We start from the raw sequence: 25,525 nt of genomic DNA on the forward strand, positions 1-25,525 counted from the left end.
GTGTTGCTCATCGTTGCTTGCTTCCTCTTTAGTTCTTCTAGGTCCTTGTTAAATGTTTCTTGCATTTTGTCTATTCTATTTCCAAGATTTTGGATCATCTTTACTATCATTATTCTGAATTCTTTTTCAGGTAGACTGCCTGTTTCTTCTTCATTTGTTAGGTTTGGTGGGTTTTTACCTGCGCCTTCATCTGCTGTGTGTTTTTCTTTCTTTTCCTTTTGCTTATCTTACTGTGTTTGGGGTCACCTTTTTGCAGGCTGCAGGTTCGTAGTTCCCGTTGTTTTTGGTGTCTGTCCCCAGTGGCTAAGGTTGATTCAGTTGTTTGAGTAGGTTTCCTGGTGGAGGGGACTAGTGCCTGTGTTCTCGTGGATGAGGCTGTATCTTGTCTTTCTGGTGGGCAGGTCCACATCTGGTGGTGTGTTTTGGGGTGTCTGTAGCCTTATTATGATTTTAGGCAGCCTCTCTGCTAATGGATGGGACTGTGGTCCTGTCTTGCTAGTTGTTGGGCATAGGGTTTCCAACACTGTAGCTTGCTGGTCCTTGAGTGAAGCTGGGTCTTGGTGTTGAGATGGAGATCTCTGGGAGCTATTTGCCATTTGATATTACGTGGAGCTGGGAGGTCTCTTGTGGACCAGTGTCCTGAAGTTGGTTCTCCCACCTCAGAGACACAGCCCTGATGCCTGGTGGAGCACCAAGAGCCTTTAATCCACACAGCTCAGAATAAAAGGGAGAAAAAATAGAAAGTGAAGGAAGGAAGGAAGGAAGAAAGGAAGGAAGAAGATAAAATAAAGTAGGATAAAATAAAAGTATTAAATAATTATTAAGAAGAAAAATTTTTTAAATTAAAAAAAAAAGGGATGGTCAGAACCCTAGGACAAATGGTGAAAGCAAAGCTATGCAGACAAAATCTCACACAGAAGCACACACATACACACTCACAAAAAGAGAAAAAGGGGAAAATAATAATATATCTTGCTCCCAAAGTCCACCTCCTCAACTTGGGATGATTCACTGTCTATTCAGGTATTCCACAGATGCAGGGTACATCAAGTTGATTGTGGAGTTTTAATCTGCTGCTTCTGAGGCTGCTGGAAGAGACCTCCTCCTCTGCTCTTTGTTCGCACAGCTCCTGGGGTTCAGCTTTGGACTTGGCCCCGCCTCTGCGCGTAGGTCGCCCGAGAGCATCTGTTCTTCGCTCAGATAGGACGGGGTTTAAAGGAGCAGCTGATTCGGGGGCTCTGGCTCAGGCCGTGGGGAGGGAGGGGTACGGATGCGGGGCGAGCCTGTGGCGGCAAAGGCCGGCGTGACGTTGCACCAGCCTGAGGCACGCCGTGTGTTCTCCTGGGAAGTTGTCCCTGGATCCCAGGACCCTGGCAGTGGCGGGCTGCACAGGCTCCCGGGAGGGGCGGTGTGGAGAGTGACCTGTCCTCGCACACAGGCTTCTTGGTGGCGGCAGCAGCAGTCTTAGCGTCTCATGCCCGCCTCTGGGGTCTGCGCTGAGAGCCGTGGCTCGCGCCCGTTTCTGGAGCTCCTTTACGCAGCGCGCTTAATCCCCTCTCCTGGCGCACCAGGAAACAAAGAGGGAAGAAAAGGTCTCTTGCCTCTTCGGCAGCTCCAGACTCCCTCGCAGCTAGCAGCTAGCCGTGGTGCACTAACCCCTTCAGGCTGTGTTCACGCAGCCAACCCCAGTCCTCTCCCGGCTTCCGACCGAAGCCCGAGCCTCAGCTGCCAGCCCACGCCCGTCCCGGCGGGTGAGCAGACAAGCCTCGGGCTGGTGAGTGCTGGTCGACACCGATCCTCCGTGCGGGAATCTCTCTGCTTTGCCCTCCGCACCCTGTTGCTGTGTTCTCCTACGTGGTTCCGAAGCTTCCCCCTCTGCCACCTGTGGGCTCCGCCCGCGAAGGGGCTTCTAGTGTGTGGAGACCTTTCCTCCTTCACGGCTCCCTCCCACTGGTGCAAGTCCCGTCCCTATTCTTTTGTCTCTGTTTATTCTTTTTTCTTTTGCCCTACCCAGGTACGTGGGGAGTTTCTTGCCTTTTGGAAGGTCTGAGGTCTTATGCCAGCGTTCAGTGGGTGCTCTGTAGGAGTTGTTACACATGTAGATGTATTTCTGGTGTATTTGTGGGGAGGAAGTTGATCTCCGCGTCTTACTCTTCCGCCATCTTCTCTCCGTGTGTCTTCAGACTTTTTAAAAGAATGTGATAGGCCTTAGACAGAGCCAGAAATTAAATAATGGACTACTCCATTGCCTACATTTGTTCTTAATACGTGATTCCAGCTCATGAGTTCTGGGGCAGCACTTTTGTCCCCTGGAGCCAGTAAGAATGACCAAGAAATAAGACCTGACAGTTCTGTGTGTGTGATTTTTTTTTTTTTTTTATAGACTAGCACAGCTTATATAAAATCAAATCCCGGGCTTCCCTGGTGGCGCAGTGGTTGAGAGTCCGCCTGCCGATGCAGGGGACACGGGTTCGTGCCGGGAAGATCCCACGTGCCGCGGAGCGGCTGGGCCCGTGAGCCATGGCCGCTGAGCCTGCGCGTCGGGAGCCTGTGCTCTGCAACGGGAGAGGCCACAACAGTGAGAGGCCCGCGTACCGCAAAAAAAAAAAAAAAAAAAATCAAATCCCTATCTAAACAAATTTTCTTAATGCAGTATGGTAGTAAATTTAATGCACATAAGACTAAACAGTTTTTTTTAATTTTAAAAACATTCTCTTGAGCTGAATTCTTAGAGTCCAAATGATTTTTATATAGGGCTCCAAATTCCATGCATTCATGATTAAAGCATGACTTGCAAAACTGTTCAGCCTTTCAACTCAGAATTTTATGAGTGAATCTCCTGCCCACCTACACTCCAAATATTAGGGGATCTTGAAACTTCATTACCCTTCTCCAACTCTCATATTCCCCAACATGATTTTGTTTTGTTTTTACCATGGAACAGAATCAGAGTAACTTCCAGATACTATAAAAGAAATGGTGTTTGAGGACTTAGGTCATTCTGCTTACTCAGGAATTAATTTCTTATTTTGAGCTTGTCACTGACATCTGTATGACCCTGTATAAGTCAGACTGTCATCGTTAATTTCTTAGCACTTAAAAGATATGCTTCTGGGAACATAAAGATGTACCTGGACCTAAAGTCTAGTGGGAAAAATAGATCAAATTGCTGTCTCAAATATTCTTTTCTACCCTTGTCAAATCCTAAGGTCCTTATTCAGCACTTTTCCTCAAAGCCGCCTCAATTTCCCTTTTCCTTGGCCAGACTCTGGTCACCCTTAACTCACTAAAGTAGCTGCTGCCTCTCCAGAGAAGATACTCACAATTCTTTTCAGAATGTACCAGGCTCTATGTATGCCAGGTGCTAAAGTCTCAGTGGTGAACAAATCAACACACACCAGATTTGCTTTCACCAAGCTCATTTTATAGGGACTAGCAACGAACAGCACACCATTAGCTCATCCTAGAGTTGTAATTCTGGAGCCCTAACTTATTGCTTAGTGAGATGTATATTTTTTTAACTTTTTTTATTCAGGTATAGTTGATTTACAATGTTGTGTTAATTTCTGCTGTACAGCAAAGTGATTTAGTTATACATATATATATTCTTTTTCATATTCTCTTCCATTATGGTTTATCACAAGATAATGAATATAGTTCCCTGTGCTATACAGTAGAACCTTGTTGTTTATCCAGTCTCTATATAATAGTTTGCATCTGCTAATCCAAAACTCCCCCGTACCCCCTTGCCATTGGCAGCCACAAGTCTGTTCTCTGTGTCTGTGAGTCTGTTTCTGTTTTATAGATAAGTTTGTGTCATATTTTTGATTCCACATTATAAGTGATATCATGTGATATTTGTCTTTCTCTGTCTGACTTAGTATGATAATCTCTAGGTCCATCCATGTTGCTGCAAATGGCATTATTTCATTCTTTTTTATGGCTGAATAATATTCCATTGTATATATGTACCACATCTTGTTTATCCATTCATCTGTCAATGGACCCTTAGGTTGCTTCCATGTCTTGGCTATTGTGAATAGTGCTGCTATGAACATAGGGGTGCATGTATCTTTCTGAATTACAGATTTGTTTGGATATATGCCCAGAAGTGGGATTACTGGATCATATGGTAATTCTATTTTTAGTTTTTTGTGGAACCTCCATACTGTTTTCCACAGTGGCTGCACCAACTTACATTCCCACCAACAGTGTAGGAGGATTTCCTTTTAGTGAGAGAGATTTCTGTTTCTCAAATGTTCTCTTGCTCACTGGCAGGACCGTTAGGCAAGGATTTTGTTTCTGTATCTCATTGTGCAATATGTTGCCATGTCAAGAGGAATGGCTGACAACTTTGTTATTTTTCTAGCATATCGGTGGGTAACCCTGTTCAGATGCCTCCTGTTGTCTGTATTGCCAGGTAGGGTCCGTGTGCCACATGTGATCTCAGAACCAGGTTGCACTGCTGTGATGTGCTTCACAGCAGCGTCTTGGGAGCTTCCCTGTCATCTTTCAGTTACGCAGTAATAACGAAGACAGACATCTATGGAGTTCTTGGCTCCATAGAACACAGAGACAATCCCTATGCACACGTGAAATGGCAAAATGGGAACTCCATCAGTGAGGTCCCGGGTGCAGCTGGTCCATCCAAAAAACGTCCCTGCTCTGTTGGTCAGACCAGGATTTGTCTTCTAGGTCCAAATCTCATACGCACACCCAACTCAGCTTTATTACAGCGAATCATCAAGAGTTCATCAAGTTTTTAAGGGGACTTGAAAACATGTTAAATAGTGAAGAAACTAGGAATACTTGACCTGGAAAAGAAAAGAGATCAGGGAGGGCAATGAGAGCTATTTTCAAATAGGCGTGTCACATGGAAATTGATTTGGGGTTGCCCGAGGGGGCATGACTAGAACCAATGGGCAAGCAAGGGAAAGACAAATTTAAACTCAACCTAAGGACAAACTTTGTAGTTAGTGCTGCACTGCCTTGGGACACAGTGAGTTCCTTGTCATTGGAGGCACTGAAGCATGAGCTGGGTGACAACTCGGCAAGGATTTTGGAGTGGAATTAAAGCGCAAACTACAGAGGAAATGTTGGATTAGACGATGTCTGCCATCTCTTCCGTAGCTGTGGCTTCCTGGCTGTATGCAACCAGTGCTCCACAGTTCCCCGGGGCTTTGTGAGCACAAGGTAGATGAACTGAAAATAATACTTGAGCCCTAGCTGGAAGGGGAGCTAAAGTGAGGCAGCCCCCAAAGGTGCAGGAAGAACCATCCCCACAGTTAAAGCTAGGCTGTCTCACTCTGGGATCCTTGGAAAAGAAACCAGTAGAGAATGCAGATGCAGAATGAATGTTTTTTTTTTTTTTTTTTTTGTGGTATGCGGGCCTCCCTCTGCTGCGGCCTCTCCCATTGCAGAGCACAGGCTCCGGACGCACAGGCCCAGCGGCCATGGCTCACGGGCCCAGCCGCTCCGCGGCATGTGGGATCCTCCCAGACCGGGACGCGAACCCGGTTCCCCTGCATCGGCAGGCGGACGCGCAACCACTGCGCCACCAGGGAAGCCCCCAGAATGAATGTTTTTAAAGAAATGGTCATTAAGACCTCTGATGCTAAGGCCTGAACCAAGATGGCGGAGTAGAAGGACATGCTCTCACTCCCTCTTGTGAGAACACCAGAATCACAACTAGCTGCTGGACAGTCATTGACAGGAAGACACTGGAACTCACCAAAAAAGATACCCCACATCCAAAGACAAAGGAGAAGCCACAGTGAGACAGTAGGAGGGGTGATTTTGCAATCACAGCAAAATCAAATCCCATAACTGCTGGGTGGGTGACACACAGACTGGAGAACACTTATACCACAGAAGTCCACCCACTGGAGTGAGGGTTCTGTGCCCCACGTCAGGCTTCCCAACCTGGGGGTCCGGCAACGGGAGGAGGAATTCCTATTATAGAATCAGACTTTGAAGGCTAGCGGGATTTGATTGCAGGACTTCGACAGGACTGGGGAAACAGAGACTCCACTCCTGGAGGGCACACACAAAGTAGTGCGTGTGTCGGGACCCAGGGGAAGGAGCAGTGACCCCAGGGGACACTGAACCAGACCTACCTGCTAGTGTTGGAGGGTCTCCTGCAGAGGCGGGGGTGGCTGTGGCTCACCGTGGGGACAAGGACACTGACAGCAGAAGTTCTGGGAAGTACTTCTTGGCATGAGCCCTCCCAGAGTCTACCATTAGCCTCACCAAAGAGCCCAGGTAGGCTCCAGTGTTGGGTTGCCGCAGGCCAAACAACCAACAGGGAGGGAACCCAGCCCCACCCATCAGCAGTCAAGTGGATTAAAGTCTTATAGAGCTCTGCCCACCAGAGCAACACTCAGCTCTACCCACCACCAGTCCCTGCCATCAGGAAAGCTGCACAGCCTCTTAGATAGCCTCATCCACCAGAGGGCAGACAGCAGAAGCAAGAAGAACTACAATCCTGCAGCCTGTAGAACAAAAACCACATTCACAGGAAGATAGACAAGATGAAAAGGCAGAGGGCTATGTACCAGATGAAGGAACAAGATAAGACCCCAGAAAAACAACTAAATGAAGTGGAGATAGGCAACCTTCCAGAAAAAGAATTCAGAATAATATTAGTGAAGATGATCCACAACCTCGGAAAAAGAATGGAGGCAAAGATCGAGAAGATGCAAGAAATCTTTAACAAAGACCTAGAAAAATTAAAGAACAAAGAAACAGAGATGAACAATATGATAAGTGAAATGAAAACTACACTAGAAGGAATCAATAGCAGAATAACTCAGGCAGAAGAATGGATAAGTGACCTGGAAGACAGAATGGTGGAATTCACTAATGCGGAACAGAATAAAGAAAAAAGAATGAAAAGAAATGAAGACAGCCTAAGAGACCTTTGGGACAACTTTAAATGCACCAACATTCGCATTATAGTTGTCCCAGAAGGAGAAGAGAGAGAAAGGACCCGAGAAAATATTTGAAGAGATTATAGTTGAAAACTTCCCTAACATGGAAAAGGAAATAGCCGCCCAAGTAGTGGAAATAACTACTGCAGAGCAGAATAAAGAAAAAAGAATGAAAAGAACTGAGGACAGTCTCAGAGACCTCTGGGACAACATTAAATGCACCAACATTCGAATTATAGGGGTCCCAGAAGAAGAAGAGAAAAAGAAAGGGACTGAGAAAATATTTGAAGAGATTATAGTTGAAAACTTCCCTAATATAGGAAAGGAAATAGTCAATCAAGTCCAGGAAGCACAGAGAGTCCCATACAGGATAAACCCAAGGATAAACACGCCAAGACACATAATAATCAAACTGTCAAAAATTAAATACAAAGAAAACATATTAAAAGCAGCAAGGGAAAAACAACAAATAACACACAAAGGAATCCCCATAAGGTTAACATCTGATCTTTCAGCAGAAACTCTCCAAGCCAGAAGGGAGTGGCAGGACATATTTAAAGTGATGAAGGAAAAAAACCCTACAACCAAGATTACTCTACCCAGCAAGGATCTCATTCAGATTTGATGGAGAAATTAAAACCTTTACAGACAAGCAAAAGCTGAGAGAGTTCAGCACCACCAAACCAGCTTTACAACAAATGCTAAAGGAACTTCTCTAGGCAAGAAACACAAGAGGAGGAAAAGACCTACAAGAACAACCTGAAACAATTCAGTAAATGGTAATAGGACCATACATATCGATAATTACCTTAAATGTAAATGGATTAAATGCTCCCACCAAAAGACACAGACTGGCTGAATGGATACAAAAACAAGACCCATCTATATGCTGTCTACAAGAGACCCACTTCAGACCTAGGGACACATACAGACTGAAAGTGAGGGGATGGAAAAAGATATTCCATGCAAATGGAAATCAAAAGAAAGCTGGAGTAGCAATACTCATATCACATAAAATAGACTTTAAAATGAAGAATGTTACAAGAGACAAGAAAGGACATTACATAATGATCAAGGGATCAATCCAAGTAGAAGATATAACAATTATAAGTATATATGCACCCAGCACAGGAGCACCTCAATATATAAGGCAACTGCTAAGAGCTATAAAAGGAAATCGACAGTAACACAATAATAGTGGATACACTGATGTGTATAAAATGGATGACTAATAAGAACCTGCTGTATATTAAAAAAAAAAAGAGAAAACCTATTTATTAGGTTTATAGATGTGTGCAGTTAAAAAAAACACTACTGTTACCTTGGAAAAAAAGATATATAAGAAAATTGCTGACTGTTAGTGTGTTGGTGTTTTATTCAGTAAAATTACCAAACTCTTATTGCTTTTCATAGTTTAACAGTTAATTCTCTTGGCTTATAGCTGCTATTGAAAAATCACAATCCGTCTCTCAGATTCCAGACGTGAGCCAGTCTTAGACCCAGAGTCTATCAGATACAGTGGAGTCTATGACCTCTTGAGGATAGAAACTATAATGCCATGGAAAGAGTTATATAGCAGCAATTTCTTTCAATCTTCCCACAGAGTGTGACCTATGGCTGGGATATTCCTTCGAAGGGATAAGAAGAGTTATTGCATCTTGCACCTGACATGTAGCATTATACACTGATGTGTATAAAATGGATGACTAATAAGAACCTGCTGTATATTAAAAAAAAAAAGAGAAAACCTATTTATTAGGTTTATAGATGTGTGCAGTTAAAAAAAACACTACTGTTACCTTGGAAAAAAAGATATATAAGAAAATTGCTGACTGTTAGTGTGTTGGTGTTTTATTCAGTAAAATTACCAAACTCTTATTGCTTTTCATAGTTTAACAGTTAATTCTCTTGGCTTATAGCTGCTATTGAAAAATCACAATCCGTCTCTCAGATCCATGGGAAGAGCTATATAGCAGCAATTTCTTTCAATCTTCCCACAGAGTGTGACCTATGGCTGGGATATTCCTTCGAAGGGATAGGAAGAGTTATTGCATCTTGCACCTGACATGTAACATTCTATTATATACTACAATGTCTTTGGAAATAATAAATAAAACTATAATTATTTGTAAAAACAAAGAGACCTCTGATGCTAATGGATGGAGCACTAAGTAGAGACGAACTCTGTAAATAGCTTATTATTATAAATCCAACTACAGCTCTTATCTCTGTAAGAAGAGGGACCTCCAGTCAAGCGGGTCTATACTATGTCATAAAGGGGGCCGTGTACATGGTCTGTCTGCTGTGGGCAGCACAGTCTCAATGCCCAACAGTCAGTTTGGAGTACTCTGTTTTATGTGTTTGTGTAGAACTATACCCTGTGGCATTGAGGGGGCACGAGTGTGGTAGCTCTTAACTTGATATTTTATGAAGCTAATATATCAATGCAGTGACCAAACCCACATGAATTACAGTTTACCAAATGTTTTTTTTAAGCATATGCATGCATATATATATATATGGTTAAAAAGCAGCAAATGCTAGAGTACATTTGGTTTAACTCCAACTTCCTTCGCAAATGAATAGTTAGACCTTTGGTTAGGTCACACCTTGAAGTACAGGTACTCTATCAACTCTTGCTCTGCCCTAGTTATTACTGGCTAAACAGCCACCGCTTGGACCCATGCAACACTGGGTCAGTACAAAGTCTCACTCAGCTCCAAAGCACAGCTCTGCAAAAATGCCTCTCCTGGCCCCTTGTGCAGTGGCATCTTTGATTTACATCTCTCTGTGAAGCTTCTGGTCCATGTTGCATCCTGACAATATGAGCAGTTCTTATCAACCATAGTGGATTTTGTAGAGAAAAAGCCATTTCCAAGCTGAACACGATGGAAGATGCTTGCCCTGTGAGGCATTAGTGTAGCGCTTTCAGACTCTTCCTTCCAGCTGTAAGAGATGGAATCATATTATTTTGAAATGGGCTAAATATAAATGAGGCTGCCGGCCTATGGCTGCCTTCTGTGACCTCTGGTTACTCTCATCGTATAAACATTATAGGCAGTTTTGAGTCAAATCCAAAAGAGCAGAGAGAAAGTCATCAAACAAAACAAAGACAAGCCTTTCCATGAGAAATGCTACTCGGTTTTAGCCCTCTGGTTTTCTCTGAATATGAGATTTGTCCTGTTTTTTTCAGCTAGAAGCAATTGGTCCCACCTCAGGAGACTCCTTTGTGTGCTACCCATCTCTCTTTCCTGGCACCTGCTTCTGACTCTCCCTGAAGTAGGACAAGCTCCCTGAGGGCAGGAGCCATGTTCCCAAGGCTCTTAGTGCAGTGGCTGGTCCAGAGCAGGCACCTGTCAGCCACAGGGACAGAATGTAGAAGACACCTGCCAACAAGCGGAGGTCCACAGGGGAGAACATAGAGGCCATCAGAATCCCTTCCCCTTAGCCAAGGAAAGGAGGAGAGGGAGTTAATGCTTGGGCTCTTAGAGTAGAAAGAAAACGATACAGCAGCCAGGCTGTGCAACTGGTAACCACTGTGTCCAGAATTTGTCTAGATCAAAATCTAGAATGTTTAAGGGAGAGAAGAGAGGAGAGGAAAAATTAAAAAGGATTTACCTCTAGCCTGGTCTGCCACTTGAAAGAGTCACAATTGTTAAACAGTCCTTTTGCCCAAATTACAGCATCCCAAGAAATGCAAGAAAGATGCTGTGCTCTCTCTTCCTTTGAGCGTCTGTTGTTTTTTTAAAATTTATTTTTGTTTATTTATTTTTTGGCTGCGTCGGTCTTAGTTGCGCCACGCGGGATCTTCACTGAGGCATGCAGAATCTTTTGTTGCAGCGCCAGGGCTTCTCTCTAGCTGTGGCGTGTGGGTTTTCTCTTCTCTAGTTGTGGTGTGTGGTCTCTAGGACACGTGGACTCTAGTTTGGCGCACAGGCTTCAGAGCGCATGGGCTCTGCAGTTCGCAGCACACAGGCTCTCTAGTTGAGGCACGCGAGCTCAGTAGTAGTGGCCTGTGGGCTTAGGTGCCCCATGGCATGTGGGATCTTAGCTCCCCGACCAGGGATAGAACCCGTGTGCCCTGCATTGGAAGGCGGATTCTTTACCACTGGACCATCAGGGAAGTCCTGAGGTTTGTTATTTAAATGACAGGCCTGCTGCCCCCATCTTCCTGGCACAGATTATGTGAGTATGAAATAAATAAGTTCCTGCCATTCTCTCCTTCATTCAGTCTTTCTGTGACTCCCCTCTTCTCACACTCACCCCACACTCACACCAGTGGAAAGAAAGGCTACCTGGTGCTAAGGGCCATTTCTCGACACTGAATCCAGCTGTTCCTGAGAGTTAGAGACAGGATAAACACATTAGCCCACTTTCCACCTTCAACTTCAAATGCTCGGTAAGAAAGAGCATCAAATAGAATCTCTCTGAGAGCAATTTATAAGGTGGCTGGTAAGAGCTGGGGATCCAGCCTTGCAGGGAATTTATTTCCAAGTAAGTTGATGCCAGGGCTATTTATTGGGGTGTATTCCTGCCAAAAAATCCAGTGAGAAATTCGTGCTGGAAAATGTGAATTAAATAGCTCTTAGGCTATTTCTTGGCATTTGGGATTTTGCCTAGCAAGTTGATTCAGTACGTAAAAGTCTCAGATTTTCTCAATCATCACGAGGTGGTTAGACCTGCCACTGCTGCTGGTGCAGAATGAACATGGTACAACATGGGGGCCTGGACACAAACCCACCGTCACCACCGAGATCCTTCAAAACGTCGGAGTTTCCCTGAAGATAAGGAACACATCTGGGCTCAGCAGTTGAAGTTTTGTCTGGAATGGTTGCCACTTCTTATCTTTTAGTAATTTTTCCTTCAGAAAGTTCCAAATGAGGCCTACGGTATAAAGAAAGAGACAGTTATTACAAAATACTCTTCCAAGAACTGAGTTTAGTTGGTTAATACCATAGTTCTTCATGTCAGCTTACTTCATTATTGTTTCCTGGGCTTGTTATTTTTATCCTGTTCTGACACAGGCTTTATATATGATGAGAGACACCAGGGAATTCAAGATAGGCAAATGAGCAGAGAAAGGGTATGGAAGTAATGACTGGGCAGGGCAGCAGAGGTGATGATCAGGCTTGATGTGAAGGAGAGTGAGTGAAGGACTTAGACTTTCTTTGTAGGGTTTCCTACATTTATGCGAAATGAGTCAACTCTCCTGGCCCACCATCCACCATGATGTTTACAACAGACACTGCACTTTAGCAGGTGTTTTTAAACATTCATCTAATGTACAGCCACCCAACTGATGACCCCTAAGCTTCTTCAAGAGATCTCCGAGAAGAGACATTAATATAAGAATGTAAAGTCATGAAGGTTTGGGCTGGACCAACGGTGGGGATTTGATTTATTGGCGGGTTCTTATTGCTTAAGGTTTTAAGACAAGGTCCCTGTTCCGGAGAGTGGGAGTGAGTTACGGGTCATGGGAAGGAAGCTGCAGAGAGGCAGGAAGCGAATATCTCCACTCCCATTGTCTGAGCCCATGGAGAAGAGCGTGGACTTTCTATGGCCTCCTTTCACGACCTGACTTGTCCATGGTATGACAACTGTGCCTGTAAAGGAAGAGGGCAGGCAGGCCGCTGTCCATCTGTGCTGTGATGCTGAGCCGGGGATGAGATGTAGAGGGGAACGCCTAGAACTTATTCCTCTCTTCTCCGCCTTCCTTGTCCTCAAACCTAGCCTTTCCTGGTTTCTAATCAAATCTAGTCGTGACTTAGCCACGGTCAGCTTTTATTCAAGTGACAGGGAGGTCAGCAAACTACTTTATCTTGGACCATCAGGGAGCCTTGTTATGGATGTTTCACAGGTCCAAGGTCTAGTCTATCTGGCCTGCAGGTCTGGAACCTCAATAGTCAGCAGTTCTGGAATAATGATCCACACTCTCAGACACAAGTGAAACTCATCTGTGGCAGAGAGCCAATAGGTAAATTTATGGTGTGGAATGAACCTTCCTAATAATCAGTGCATTTGCTATCTGCAATGCTCTGTCCAAGTGTCAGGGTACATAGCAGAGAGGACTAGTCATCACAATTAGTGGCTGTCACATAAAAAAGGATCGAGGCAAAGGCCTTTAATCAGGCTGCATTATAACCTGCCATCATCCTCAGATTTCTGAAACGCTCATCCTTTCCAATGCCCAAATGTTTGAAACTGTCAGACACAGGATTCCTCTTCCTGCAGTGGTAGTGTTGCTGCCACCAACTCCATTTCTTTTTCTTTCTTGTTTACCTGTGGTCTTAGACCTTTGACCTGGGATTTGGGCTGGGCTACCACTTTACTCCGTACATTCTGTTCTAGCTGGAAAGTCCTGCAGACATGGCTTGTGTGCAGTGGAGCCAATTCATTAAAAATAAATTAGCAATGTCCAACGGTGTCTTTTCAAAGACTGTTGAATGAGTCAAACCTTCCCTAGTTTTTCCCTTGAAGCGATGTTCATTACCCGATTTAGGGATAAAGGAAATAACTTAAGTTCTTGCCAAATTACAAAGTGGGCATGGCCATGGAAAATACTAGAAATAATTTTTTTTTTTCGTAAAAAAAGGTAAAACCAAACTCATATCTTGGTAAGCCACTGGTGCTGGGTGCTTTGAATGGAAGCTCAGAGTGGCTAACACCTGTGTCTTATCACACAGGCCAGTGAAAGGCGCGTTCACCTCGTCATGTCCCGCCAGCTTCGGCAGCAGAGTCCTGACATCTTTCAGGAAGCTGGCTGGAACAGCAGCGGCAGCCGGTCCCCAGGGCCAGGGGACAGGAGCAACACTCCCAAGGTGAGGCCCAGCCAGGGTATGTCCACAGCTCCTGCAGGGAGCTCTTTCTTGGGAAGGCTGCATACTTGAACATTTTTAAGTGTCACCTCCGGACTTCATCACTTAAACACTATTTGACTTGTCTTGTAAAATGGAAAGCCCCAAATCCCATCTTCGAGAACTGGTGAGATAACAGGTGTCTTTCATCCAAGCAGGAGGGAGGAAGGTGCGTGAGAGTTTTGAAACCTGATCTTGAAAACCAGACCTCATGTGGGGACCTAATTTCTAGCCTAAGCCAGATGGATGTCGTGTTTTTCCAACAGGCGTTTTGTTTAAGGACTCTGCTCCCGTTCACTTTGAAATGAAACAAGAGGTTTGCTTGGTTTCTAGTTTTTGAAGTTCCCAGTCTGCCTGAAAATTAATGATTCCCCTTTAGTCAGTTTGTTTTTGCAAGAACGACCCAGGAAGATAATAAAAACACTTGAAGTTCATGTAACATTAGGGAGTGGTGGGAGTGGGACAAACCAGAGAGCATATGTCCTTACGGCGTTAAATTCCAGAAAAATTTTAAAACACTGTGGATGAAGCGGAATGCCTCTCTAGGCAGAATGCCTCCTTCAGGGCAGCAAAGTGTAGCCTATCTTTAAGTGAGGTGACTTAGCGCAATATGTACTTCTGTCATGGCTTTTATTAGGGGCAATACGGTAACCTCTCCATTTGGATGGGTATCTAAGCAACACAAACCTTGTTTAGTGCAAATTCAGAGTCCTATAGCCTTGGCTGGGCATCCTGTTGTGATGGCAATGAGTTTCTAGCCATCATTCCTCCTGGGACCTGGTTTCATTGAATCACTTGTCACTAAAATCTTATAGGTAGCCCATTCTTCTTGCAACAGAGATTAAGAAATGCCTACATTCTACGTAAGGCTGTGTTTCAGTTTGGAATAACTTATGAGTTTGAGTTTTTGAGCAGTGGATACAGAAACAGTACTCAAATTTTTGATTTTTGGAATACCTCTGCTTTATATACTGTTAACTGCACAGCCTACAAAGCTACACCACCTCTCCTTTCTCCAGCCAGCCAGACAGCCATGCCCCATAAATCCATAAATTTCAGCTTTATTTACAATAAACAATCTAGAAAAACCAAGTACCTCCTGCTAAAACCTTTTATGGATAGGGACTCCCTGGTGTCTTTTTGCTAATAAATACCATTAGTGTTTAAATTAAACCAATGGTATTTATTAATGGAAAACTAGCTTATTAGCTCAATTAATTAAAGTTTTGATCTAATTATAGTTGAGTTAACTAGACCATATTATATTCTGGTTCATTACACCACTAAGAATGCAGCTTCCACCAGCACTGTGGGCTTTATAATCCCTTCTGCCTAACCATCCTGAATCATGGAAACAGCTGGGGTAATCTGATAAAATTTTTGCTGCAACCTCCTGTCATGTGTCCAGTTCCTGGAAAACATATATAACAGACTGGCCTAGTGGGAAATTGTAATTATTTTCATTTTAATTTATAGTTCTCTCTGCCTTCTGAAATGTACACACACACACACACACACACACACACACACACACACACACACACACACACACACACACACACACTGGCATATTTAAAATTAAACTAAGACATATAGACATTTGATGATTTAGTTTTTTATGATCCTACTAAAGTTTTATTTAGGAAGCAACATGGCTTTTTGAAAGTAGGAGCTTAAATGATTCAAAGAAATACCAAAGAAGGCAAACCAAGATTTGTGAGACAGAGAAGTTTTTAGCCAATTGAAAAGTTAAAGAATGATAGGCATCAAATTTAGGAGTGTGGTTACCTCTGTGGGAGAGGAAAGGGAACGTGACCAGAGGAAAATCACAGAGGGACTTGAGCTGCACACACAACCTGTATTTCTGATGCTGCGTTGCAGAGTACACGGGTAGGTCATCATGTTCATCTTTATACTTTTATTATACGTCTGAAATGTTTTCTTTTAAAAATCCAAAGCAAACATTCCATAACGTATTTTAAGAGCTGAATGATGAGTATACAGGTGCCCGTGATACTTTTTAATCAGTTTGAACTGTGTCATAAAAAATTATATTTTTAAACATTAGGGAATATTCTGAGGTCTCCACAGTAGGGAAGGGGGTGGGGACAGAACACGGGTGCAAAAGAAGATCTCTGTCGTATGTAGCTCGTCTTCTCCCAACCAAAGTTAGGCAACTCTGGGTGTGAAGGGTTCGGGCTGTCGAGGGATGATGACTTGGGTTTTTCTGTCCCTAACATGGATCTCTCTCTGGTGGGGAACCGAGTGTCTGTCAGAGGCACAGGACACCTTGATTTGGGGTAGCCCAGACATCCGTGCTGAGCCTGTACCTGTTCAACAAAACACCCCTGTGCCCAGTGCAGCAAGACTGCTTGGTAAGGACTGAGGAGGTGTGGTGGAAAGACTGTCTCCAGGGACTTGTATCTGAAAGCATAGACAGCACATCTCTGCAGCCAGGAGGACATAGCTTTCAACATTCAAATCTTATATGTCATGTATTTTATTTGACAGCATTAAATTTGGTTTGAGTTCTCTGTTCAGTGGGACAAATTCTTTCTGGAATAATTGGGTAATTAATTCTTTCACGTGTGTTTTTCAAGTTTCACCTGAAACTTGATAGATTAATTTATATCACATGTTTAAACGGTACCTCTAAAAGGAGAGCGGTATATAGGGGAGAGCAAGGATTTAGGGTCAGACATCCTAGGTTTCAGCACTCAATCTTTCTCCTGCCAGTTGTGATTCATTGATCGAATTTTTTTTAATGGTGAGCCTCGGTTTGCCTGGCCTGACACATGGAAGTAAACAACAAATAATTTTTCTTTTCCTCAAGGAGTATCTGGCCAGTCTGTACATTATTCAGGCAATATTTATTCATGACAAAATAATTAAGGCCTCAGTAACACTCCCTATTAACTGGAGTGGCAGGAGAGAAGCCAATGGAACTTCTGGAATATTTCATAGGATATGTAATTTTGCTCCTTTCACATGAATGTAGTAACATTTTTTAACCAAAGTATTCTCAGATAAAAGCCATATCTTCCATTTAACTGCATTTCTTTTAGCCACAGGTTTGCAGTATGTGGGCATTCTGACCCATTTTATAGATGAAGTCAGAGGAACCTGGAGTGATTACAGTGTTATAAAATCTCTCGCTTATTACTATTAGAACCCAAATAGCGCTTCCCTGCTGGCGCAGCGGTTGAGAGTCTGCCTGCCAAGGCGGGGGACATGGGTTCGAGCCCTGGTCTGGGAGGATCCCACATGCCGCGGAGCAACTAGGCCCGTGAGCCACAACTACTGAACCTGCGTGTCTGGAGCCTGTGCTCCGCAACAAGAGAGGCCGCGATAGTGAGAGGCTCGCGCACCGCGATGAAGAGTGACCCCTGCTTGCCGCAACTAGAGAAAGCCCTTGCACAGAAACGAAGACCCAACACAGCCAAAAATTAATAAATAAATTAATTAATTTAAAAAAATTATATAGAACCCAAATAGCAACAAACGATGTTCGAACTTTCTAGTAGAAAGGCAATTAAATTATTGGAATTTTTTTCACCTGGGTAAACATTATAAATACTGTATTGCTAAAACCCAGTACTGGGTGAATTGTGGGAAATTAGCATTTTCACAGCGTATTGTTGAGAGTATAAATGATAGAGCTGTTTCAAAGGTAATTTATCAACATCTATCAAAAATGTTAAATGCTCAGGCTCTTTGATTTAGCAGTTATACTTCTAGGACATTAGCCTGAAGAAATATTTACACAAGTGCACAAGATATGTGTGTCTAAGGATATTCACAGTGACACTGTTTAATTTTGTGAAAGACTGTAAAAAACCCAAAAGGTCATTAATGGTGGATATGGCATATTCACACAATGAAATACTAGGCAGCTGTTCAAGAAGAGATAAAGTGTGTGTGTGTGCGTGTGTGTATTTACATCAAAAAGATGTCCTTATTTTCCAGAGCATTCCATATGTGTATAAGGCATCACCTTGAGAGATTGACTAACTACCCCTACAATACCCCAGGCCCCCTAGAAATAATGGAGTTAAGCCCTTCTTTGAGAACACAGGGAATAAATGCCTTATGAATATCCCCAGGAACAAGCTGAAGCAGCAGGGCAGCCTGTTGGAGTCTCTGGGTTTAGAGCTTTGCCCTGAGTTGGGGGCATTTCAGAACTGCCTACATCTCCAAGCTGGGATCTTTTGAGAGACATTTGTAGTTAAAGGAAGAGACATCCTGAATCTAACTGCTTTTTAAAAAGGAAAAGTCATGTACTAAGGACAGATCTTGAGATCCCCTCCAAGTCTACTCCTTTGCCTCAGCTGGAATGCTAGGATCACTATGTTCATCCTGTTACTTGCTTGTCTTGTCTTGAAACTTTTCTCTGAAGAAAGCCCCATTTCAGTTTTACAGCCCTCATCTGACAACCAATCTCTACCGGGCACTTCAAAGTTCTAAGGTTTATATAAACACAACCCAGACCTTACAAGTACTAATTGTAACATATACCTTGCTATAATCTTAATTTCCAATTTATTATTCTATTACAATCAAAAACAATGTGGCAATTTGCAATTCATCCATCCATTTATTCGACGAACATGTACTTACCATCATCAATGTGTTAAACACAATGTTCAGGGCTAGGGATACAGTCACAGGGCATTACTGTATACAATAAGGCCATTAAAACAGACGTGGGTTATTTAAAACCATAGGAAATCATCAGATAATAAATGTACAAAAATCCTAGGCTTATCTTGCTTCATAATGAAGCATTAAAAATTGATTCTGTACATGCAAGCATTAGATCTATATGATGTCAACCATCAAATTTACAGAAGTTTGATTATAATTCATTTGATTTGTTGCATAGATAATATATTCACAGGGTTCAAAAAATGGAAAGTATATATTAAGTCTCTCACCCTTCCCTGATCTGCCCAGTTTCCCCCTCCATCCCCATGAAACCACTTTTTCTTCCAGAATTTCTTTATGAAAATGCAAATATCAGTACAAATTCTTATTTCCTTCTTTCTTTTTTTTTTAAATGAAAGGTAGTTAACTTTATTTTTTTTCAACCACTTTTTCTTCCAGAATTTCTTTATGAAAATGCAAATATCAGTACAAATTCTTATTTCCCTCTTTTTTTTTTTTTAAATGAAAGGTAGTATACTTATATTTTGTTCTGTAGCTTGGTTATTTTTGTCAGATGTGTTTCAAAATTTTCTTTCTTTAGATAGAACTATAAGCTATGTTTTGAACCATAGACTTCTTTGAGGTTTGATCAAGTGTTATAAGTATTTATTTGCACTGCAAATGCCCACCTAGTCTCCTAGGTCACTGCCCAAGAAGGAAGGAGAATAACTTTTTTGAAAAATATATATTGATTCATATTCATTGATAAAGCAGTACCCTTAACCTACTCTTATTGCTTCAAGATAATGTTGAATGTGGCTTCAATGTTTTTAATCTAGTGTTGTTGAATCAAATCACAATTAATTTGCTTTTGAAAAGTTGGTCTACAATGTGTATTATGTAATGTATATATTATGTTTTACGTAATAAAATTAAAGGCTATAACTGCACATTATTTAGGACTGCTAAAGTAAGAGTAAAGTTGTCAGCTGGGGCAAACCTAGATATTGGTGAGATTTTAGAGTATAATATCTAGGAAATTCGTTATTTTTCTTTGAGGATTTCTGTAATTGATTACCTGCATAAATTAAACTGGAACTATTTAATTTAAATATGGTTACATTTTAACTTAGAAAAACTTCCTGATATTCATGCATGACAAGAGTTTTACGAAATGTTGACTCACTGTATCAGGAATAAATGGGTGGGCTTCCCTGGTGGCGCAGTGATTGAGAGTCCGCCTGCCGATGCAGGGGACACGGGTTCGTGCCCCGGTCCGGGAAGATCCCACATGCCGCGGAGCGGCTGGGCCCGTGAGCCGTGGCCGCTGAGCCTGCGCGTCCGGAGCCTGTGCTCCGCAACGGGAGAGGCCACAACAGTGAGAGGCCCGCGTACCGCAAAAAAAAAATAAATAAATAAAGGAATAAAGGAATAAATGGATCACCTGAAAAATATTGGGTGCAGTTCACTTTGTATACTTAATATTTCTCCAGTGGTCTCCAACCTATTTCTCTTCTCATTTTTTACTTCTCCCATTTGGAATATAAATTTTCTCTGAGCCAGCCTATGGAAGTTGGGATAATGTAACTCTGTTGAGTGAGGACCAAGTGAGGAGTTCTCTGCCTCTCTCTCCCTCTCTCTATGTATGACCAAGAACCACCATCATATATTTATGCAATCTTAGTAGTCTTTTGTATGTAAGAAATGCAAACCCACTTGTGAACAAATGTGCTATATTTGTTTTTCTGTTTGTGCCTTCAGCCCCTCTACCCTGCAGTCACTTGTCGTGAGAAGGTGGTAAGTGTCCAAAAAGACCCCAGTGAATCACTCGGCATGACCGTTGCAGGGGGAGCATCACATAGGGAGTGGAATTTGCCAATCTATGTCATCAGTGTTGAGCCCGGAGGAGTCATAAGCAGAGATGGAAGAATAAAAACAGGTAAGAAGTAAAGAGACTTAAGGTACTGGGGCAGCAGAGTGTTAAAAGGAATTAGCGGCTTACTGGGTTAGGTAACTGTTTCCAGAATTAACAAGAGAATGTGAGGGTGATCTGGCCAGGGCATCTCTTACCCATTGACCATGATTAGTTTGAGTAAAGTTCCTGGACTGGGTTTCACCCCTCTTGGTTCATGTGGGTTGATGTGGGCCACCTTGCTTGCTGGTAAAGTGAGTATCTGCAAACAATGCCAAGAATTAATACGGAAGAGCTACAGTTATGAGCAAGTTGCCTTGATTAACTGGCATAATTTGGTTCCATTCATTCTAAGTAATTCTTTGGTGGATTGATCCAGTGATGAAACTGTTCATGAATTGTTCCATTTATGGGTTGGATAGGAGAAATAATTTGATAGATTTTGATTCAGTGAATATTTATTAAGTGAAAATACCAAGCCAGGTACTTTCCCATTGATGAAAAGTGTTTCACTACTTTAATCTTATGTGACTTGGGCTCCTTAGACTGAAGGAAAGAGATGTCCAATTTGTATCTTTGAGAGTATTGTCAATTCCCATGGATGGTTGAGCCGATATGCCCTTTCAGGGTGTTCAGATTCAAGAAATAAAATGTGAAGTTTTTGAGGTACAGTTGCTCAGCCTGAGAGGCCACAGGGGGATGGCATGTGTGAAGGGGTTCAGTCAGCCAGCCTAACGGTGCTTCTCTGGGGTTCAGGATGAACTCAAGGCCTTTCCCATCTTTCTCCTCCTGTCCTTTTACTCTTGCTACGGTTATTCTGTGTGAGAAAGTTGATATTCAAAGGAGGCGGAAAAACAGGAGGGAGATAAAAAGATAGGAAATGGAGGTAGGGGAGGTATGTACTTTAGTTTCTTTTTTCTTTTTCACCCAAGCACCCGGGTGGAGAACGATGAGGTCAACCACGAAGTGACTTATTAGTGAGAGAACGTGAGCAGAGGGTTATATGATAGGATGGCCCCGCACACAGTAGGGGCTTAACCAGTGGTAGCTGTCAGCACCTTTGCACTGAATAGAAACGGAACCTCTTCTTCCCACCTCTTTAGGAACACAGTTCCAGGCCCATTGTTCTTAACTGCCGCAGACTCATCTGTCAGACTCTCTCATGGGAAGCTTATTATTTATTCATTCATCCCTTATTTATTGGGTGCCTACTACATGCCTGGCTCCGTGTGGGTGCTGGGCGCTTTTGCCACTTGCTCCGCCTTTGTGCTAAAAATGGGAAGAAAAGAAAAAAAAAAAGAGGTTTTCTTTGATTAAACAGTGAACGTGGTCATGGGAAGCTTATTATTTATTCATTCATCCCTTATTTATTGGGTGCCTACTACATGCCTGGCTCCGTGTGGGTGCTGGGCGCTTTTGCCACTTGCTCCGCCTTTGTGCTAAAAATGGGAAGAAAAGAAAAAAAAAAAAGAGGTTTTCTTTGATAAAACAGTGAAAGTGGCTATTTTATCTCCCTCCCTCCCTCTCCCCCTTTTTAAGGCAAGAGCCAAATACCAATAGGTGTGCTTTAGAATCCCCCCCACATGATTTACCACCGCCTTGGCGCACGCACGCTGCTCGCGATTTGATGTGTGACTGCCCAGCCGCATGTTGACGTGAGGCTAAGGAAGTGCCCCTCGCCCTCCCCACGTACCCGCATCCCAGTCAGTCCCTGCCCCTTTGCCTTTCCAGTTTGCACTCTTACTAAGAATGGCCTCTGCTTCTCCGGTCACTAGGTGACGTTTTGTTGAATGTTAACGGGATTGAACTAACAGAGGTCAGCCGGAGCGAGGCGGTTGCTTTGTTAAAAAGCACATCCTCCTCGGTGGTACTTAAAGCTTTGGAAGTCAGAGAATGTGAGCCCCAGGAAGAAGGCAGCAGCCCAGCAGCACTGGACTCCACCCACAAAGACACGACCCCACCAGGCAACCGGTCCCCCTCCTGGGTCATGTGGCTGGAATTACCACGGTGAGTCCCAGCGTGACATCCTTGGGGAGGTGTGGGAGGAAACGATGATAGTTCTTAGACCACTGTTTCACTGTCTTGGGCTGATTCAGGGCAATGAGACCCAGGCTTGGTTGCGGGTCTATTTGAAAGAGTTGGTGTTCCCTTTTGTAACTGAAACTGCAGTAATTCTTGGGCAGAGACGAAAGCCTGGGTGTGGAAACACTGTTTGCCCTTCACGGCGAGGAGCTCGTAGGGCTGCCACGTTCGATTGTGTGGGACGTATGTGTGTCAGGAAGCTCAGTCGACAGAGCGAGGGCGCTGTTTTCACACACTCTGGAGCAGGGCAAGGTCACCTTTTCTCAGTTGGCTAGTGGCGGGCCTAGGAACTTGCATGGAGGTAAAACCCGTCTGTGGCTTCACCTTTCCAGCTCTCCGGTGGCCCCAGCTAAACCCAGAGCAATGCAGCAGCACATTTTGCCTTTGCCCAGATGTTGGGTCCTGTGTTGATTGAGGGCCTGTCTCAGATCACCTCTCCCTTGTTCCTACTCTTGAAAAGTCCTCCTGTAAACCTTCAGGAAGCAGCTAGTTTGTCATCTCAGTGAGATGTAGCTAGAGCCTTAGAGGGGAGCCAGATAAATGTTTTGGAAAGTTCAGGAAAGGATTTGAGGGCAGCCTTGCTAAATGGCTAGATACAGAAATCAAATATTCGAAGGACAGATAAATTGGGGTTTTGCTCACCTGCATCTTGGCCTTCAAAGGATTGCCTTAATAATTCCAAATGCATGACTGAAATGTTAAACATTAGAGTCACTGATGATGATATGCTGGCAGAGGATTAAACGAATGAAAGTAGGATGTTTGGTTTTAGTATATTTTTCTAGAGGGTGGAGATAGGTTGGTCTCTCTCTCTCTTTTAATTTTAAATGAGGTTTTAAAAAACATCCCTACCTCAAATACACACTGAGATTCCCTTTTTAGCCTTCACTAGTTGATAAAATATTTTTTAAATGAGTATATTTTAAGTTAAAAACTGAGCATTGAGTTTAAAAAATTTTTTAATTTTTAAAAAAATTTTTTACTTTTAAAAAAAAATTTTCTTCCTGGGTGGAAGAAGAGAATGTTACTTTAACTAAAATCGTATGAAAAAAAAATTTCTAAAACTTCAATCTATTAAAATGGATCATTAAAAAACAATTTTTGTGCTTGAAAGCTACTTGTCTTATAAAACAGAGTTCCTTGCTGTTCATTCATGTAAAGACAGAACAAATGTGAGATGTGTTTTACTTCACATACAACGAAGTGAATGGCTTTCTCTCCCTCTCCCTTTGCCCTTGACTTTGGGCACAGCACTTCCCTGCTCTTATCAGAAGTCCAATCTGGATTTTGCTCATTTCCTTTGGAAGAATAGAAAGTGTGAAACCAGCGAAGACAACGCTGGTTTGCAGTCCCCCTGGCAATTCTTAGTTTCCTTCATCCCCTCCTCTGCTCGTAGTAATAAGCACAGTGAACATTCAGAGGGCACCAAAGGGTAGAGAGAGAGTGAAAGTGAGTCTTCCACCCTTGGCCCCTCAGATCCGCTCAACAGAGGTCACAGTTACCAATGACTTGTGTAATTTTCCAGGGAGTGTCTATGTCAGAGGTTGGTAAACTTTTTCTGAAAAGGGCCAGAGAGTGCAGATTTGGAGGGTCATGATGTCTCTGTTGCCTCTATTCATTTCTGCTGTTGTGGTGTGAAAGCAGCCATAGACGGTCAATACATAGATGAATGGGCATGCCTGTTTATTTATAAAATTGGGTGTTGGGCTGGGCTATAGTTTGCTGACCCCTAGTCTAGGTATATATGTACACACACACATACAATGGTAACACACACTATGATGTACCATAATTCTTTTTTAATCTAAGAATATACTTTGGGTATCATGTCACATCAGTACACATCAAGCTGCCTCGTTCTTTTCTACGGCCGATAGTATTCTCTTGTATAGAAGTACCATATTGATTCAGCCAGTCCTGTTGGTAGTGGACACTTAGGTTGTTTTCATCTTTCATAAGCAATGTTGCAAAAAATTCATAAGGAAGGTACAGTGATGTTCATTGCACTGTTGTCGTGTCCTCTACCAATAGGAACTGGTTAAAGAAATCATGCTATATCTGTACAACCCTGTGATAGGTTACTTGGTTATAAACTATCTGATCACCTCTTTTTGGATTTCGTAGGCATTGCATCACTGACTCGCACTGAGTGGTGATGTGGAGAAGTGAGGCCTCTTTCATTTCTTTCCTTCTCTATGTGGCTTGGTCTTTCTACCTAACGTTCAAGATAAATGTTCTGTTATTTGGCGTCTTCTTTTCCGGGAGTCCAGATATGTCTTTGTTACCTCTTTTTGTTTTATATCTTTCATTTTCTCTTGAATCCTTTTCAATTCTGTTTGCTTTCTTTGCTTGTTTTGATCTGTCCTTCATAACCCTTACTGTGTTTTCAGTAGTACGTCTTTGCCTTTGTAGTCACTTTCATTTCTGTGTTCTTATTTTTCCCTTCCGTGTCTTTCTTCTCGGCCCGTTTCTTCTCCTCTGGTCTTATATCTCCCCTTGAAGTCTTATATCTCTGCCTTGATCTCTTTTACAGAGCCACTGTTTCAGAACTATTTTCAATTCACAGTAACAGGGTTGGTTATAAATTTCCTTTTCTCTAGCAGCATTTCATTTCTGTGGCGGCATTTTTCTGGTGAGCGGTTTTTGTCTGTTACTGTTTTTACTGTTACTCTCCGCCTTTTCTTTATAATGTGTCTCTGGTTCATTTTTTAACCTTTGAGCTAATTTTGTCCTGGAGTGGCTGTTTGCTGGAGGTTTATAATAAAAGGAAGGAACCAGGGCCATCTTGCAGGTTGGCATTTCTGATCTTGACTGCATAGAGCCCCGAAGGTGCCAGGTTCTTTCTCACTGATGCAATACCATGGGCATAAATGTCTCTAGTCATTTGGCATTAGTGATGTCCTAAGAGTTTCAGGCCTTAGCAAAAGTTACTTGCCTGCTGGAACTACTAGAGATTTAGGCTGCAAATAGTTTTGTGTTTTTTTTTTTTTTTAATTCAAAAAGAAGACATTTCCCTCCAAGTTATACATTTACCCAGTCAAACCCTTTCCCCTTTTGCTTAACAGATTTTTTTTTTTTTTTTTTTTTTTTGCGGTACGCGGGCC

At 42.8% G+C, this 25,525-nt stretch overlaps 1 protein-coding gene across 5 annotated transcripts in view; it reads left to right on the forward strand.

The window, feature by feature from the left end:
- LNX1 (ligand of numb-protein X 1) overlaps positions 1 to 25,525 on the forward strand; it is a 207,855-nt gene that overhangs the window by 176,133 nt on the left and 6,197 nt on the right. For all 5 annotated transcript variants that reach the window (XM_028491833.2, XM_028491835.2, XM_028491834.2 and 2 more), the window contains 3 exons: positions 13,613 to 13,747; positions 20,189 to 20,366; positions 22,115 to 22,346. In XM_028491833.2, coding sequence (XP_028347634.1) covers positions 13,613 to 13,747; positions 20,189 to 20,366; positions 22,115 to 22,346 — 545 coding nt within the window. The remainder of the gene's footprint in view (positions 1 to 13,612; positions 13,748 to 20,188; positions 20,367 to 22,114; positions 22,347 to 25,525) is intronic.

The sequence above is a fragment of the Physeter macrocephalus genome, chromosome 7, assembly GCF_002837175.3.
Source record: "Physeter macrocephalus isolate SW-GA chromosome 7, ASM283717v5, whole genome shotgun sequence".
In the NCBI taxonomy this organism is placed as follows: Eukaryota; Metazoa; Chordata; class Mammalia; order Artiodactyla; family Physeteridae; genus Physeter; species Physeter macrocephalus.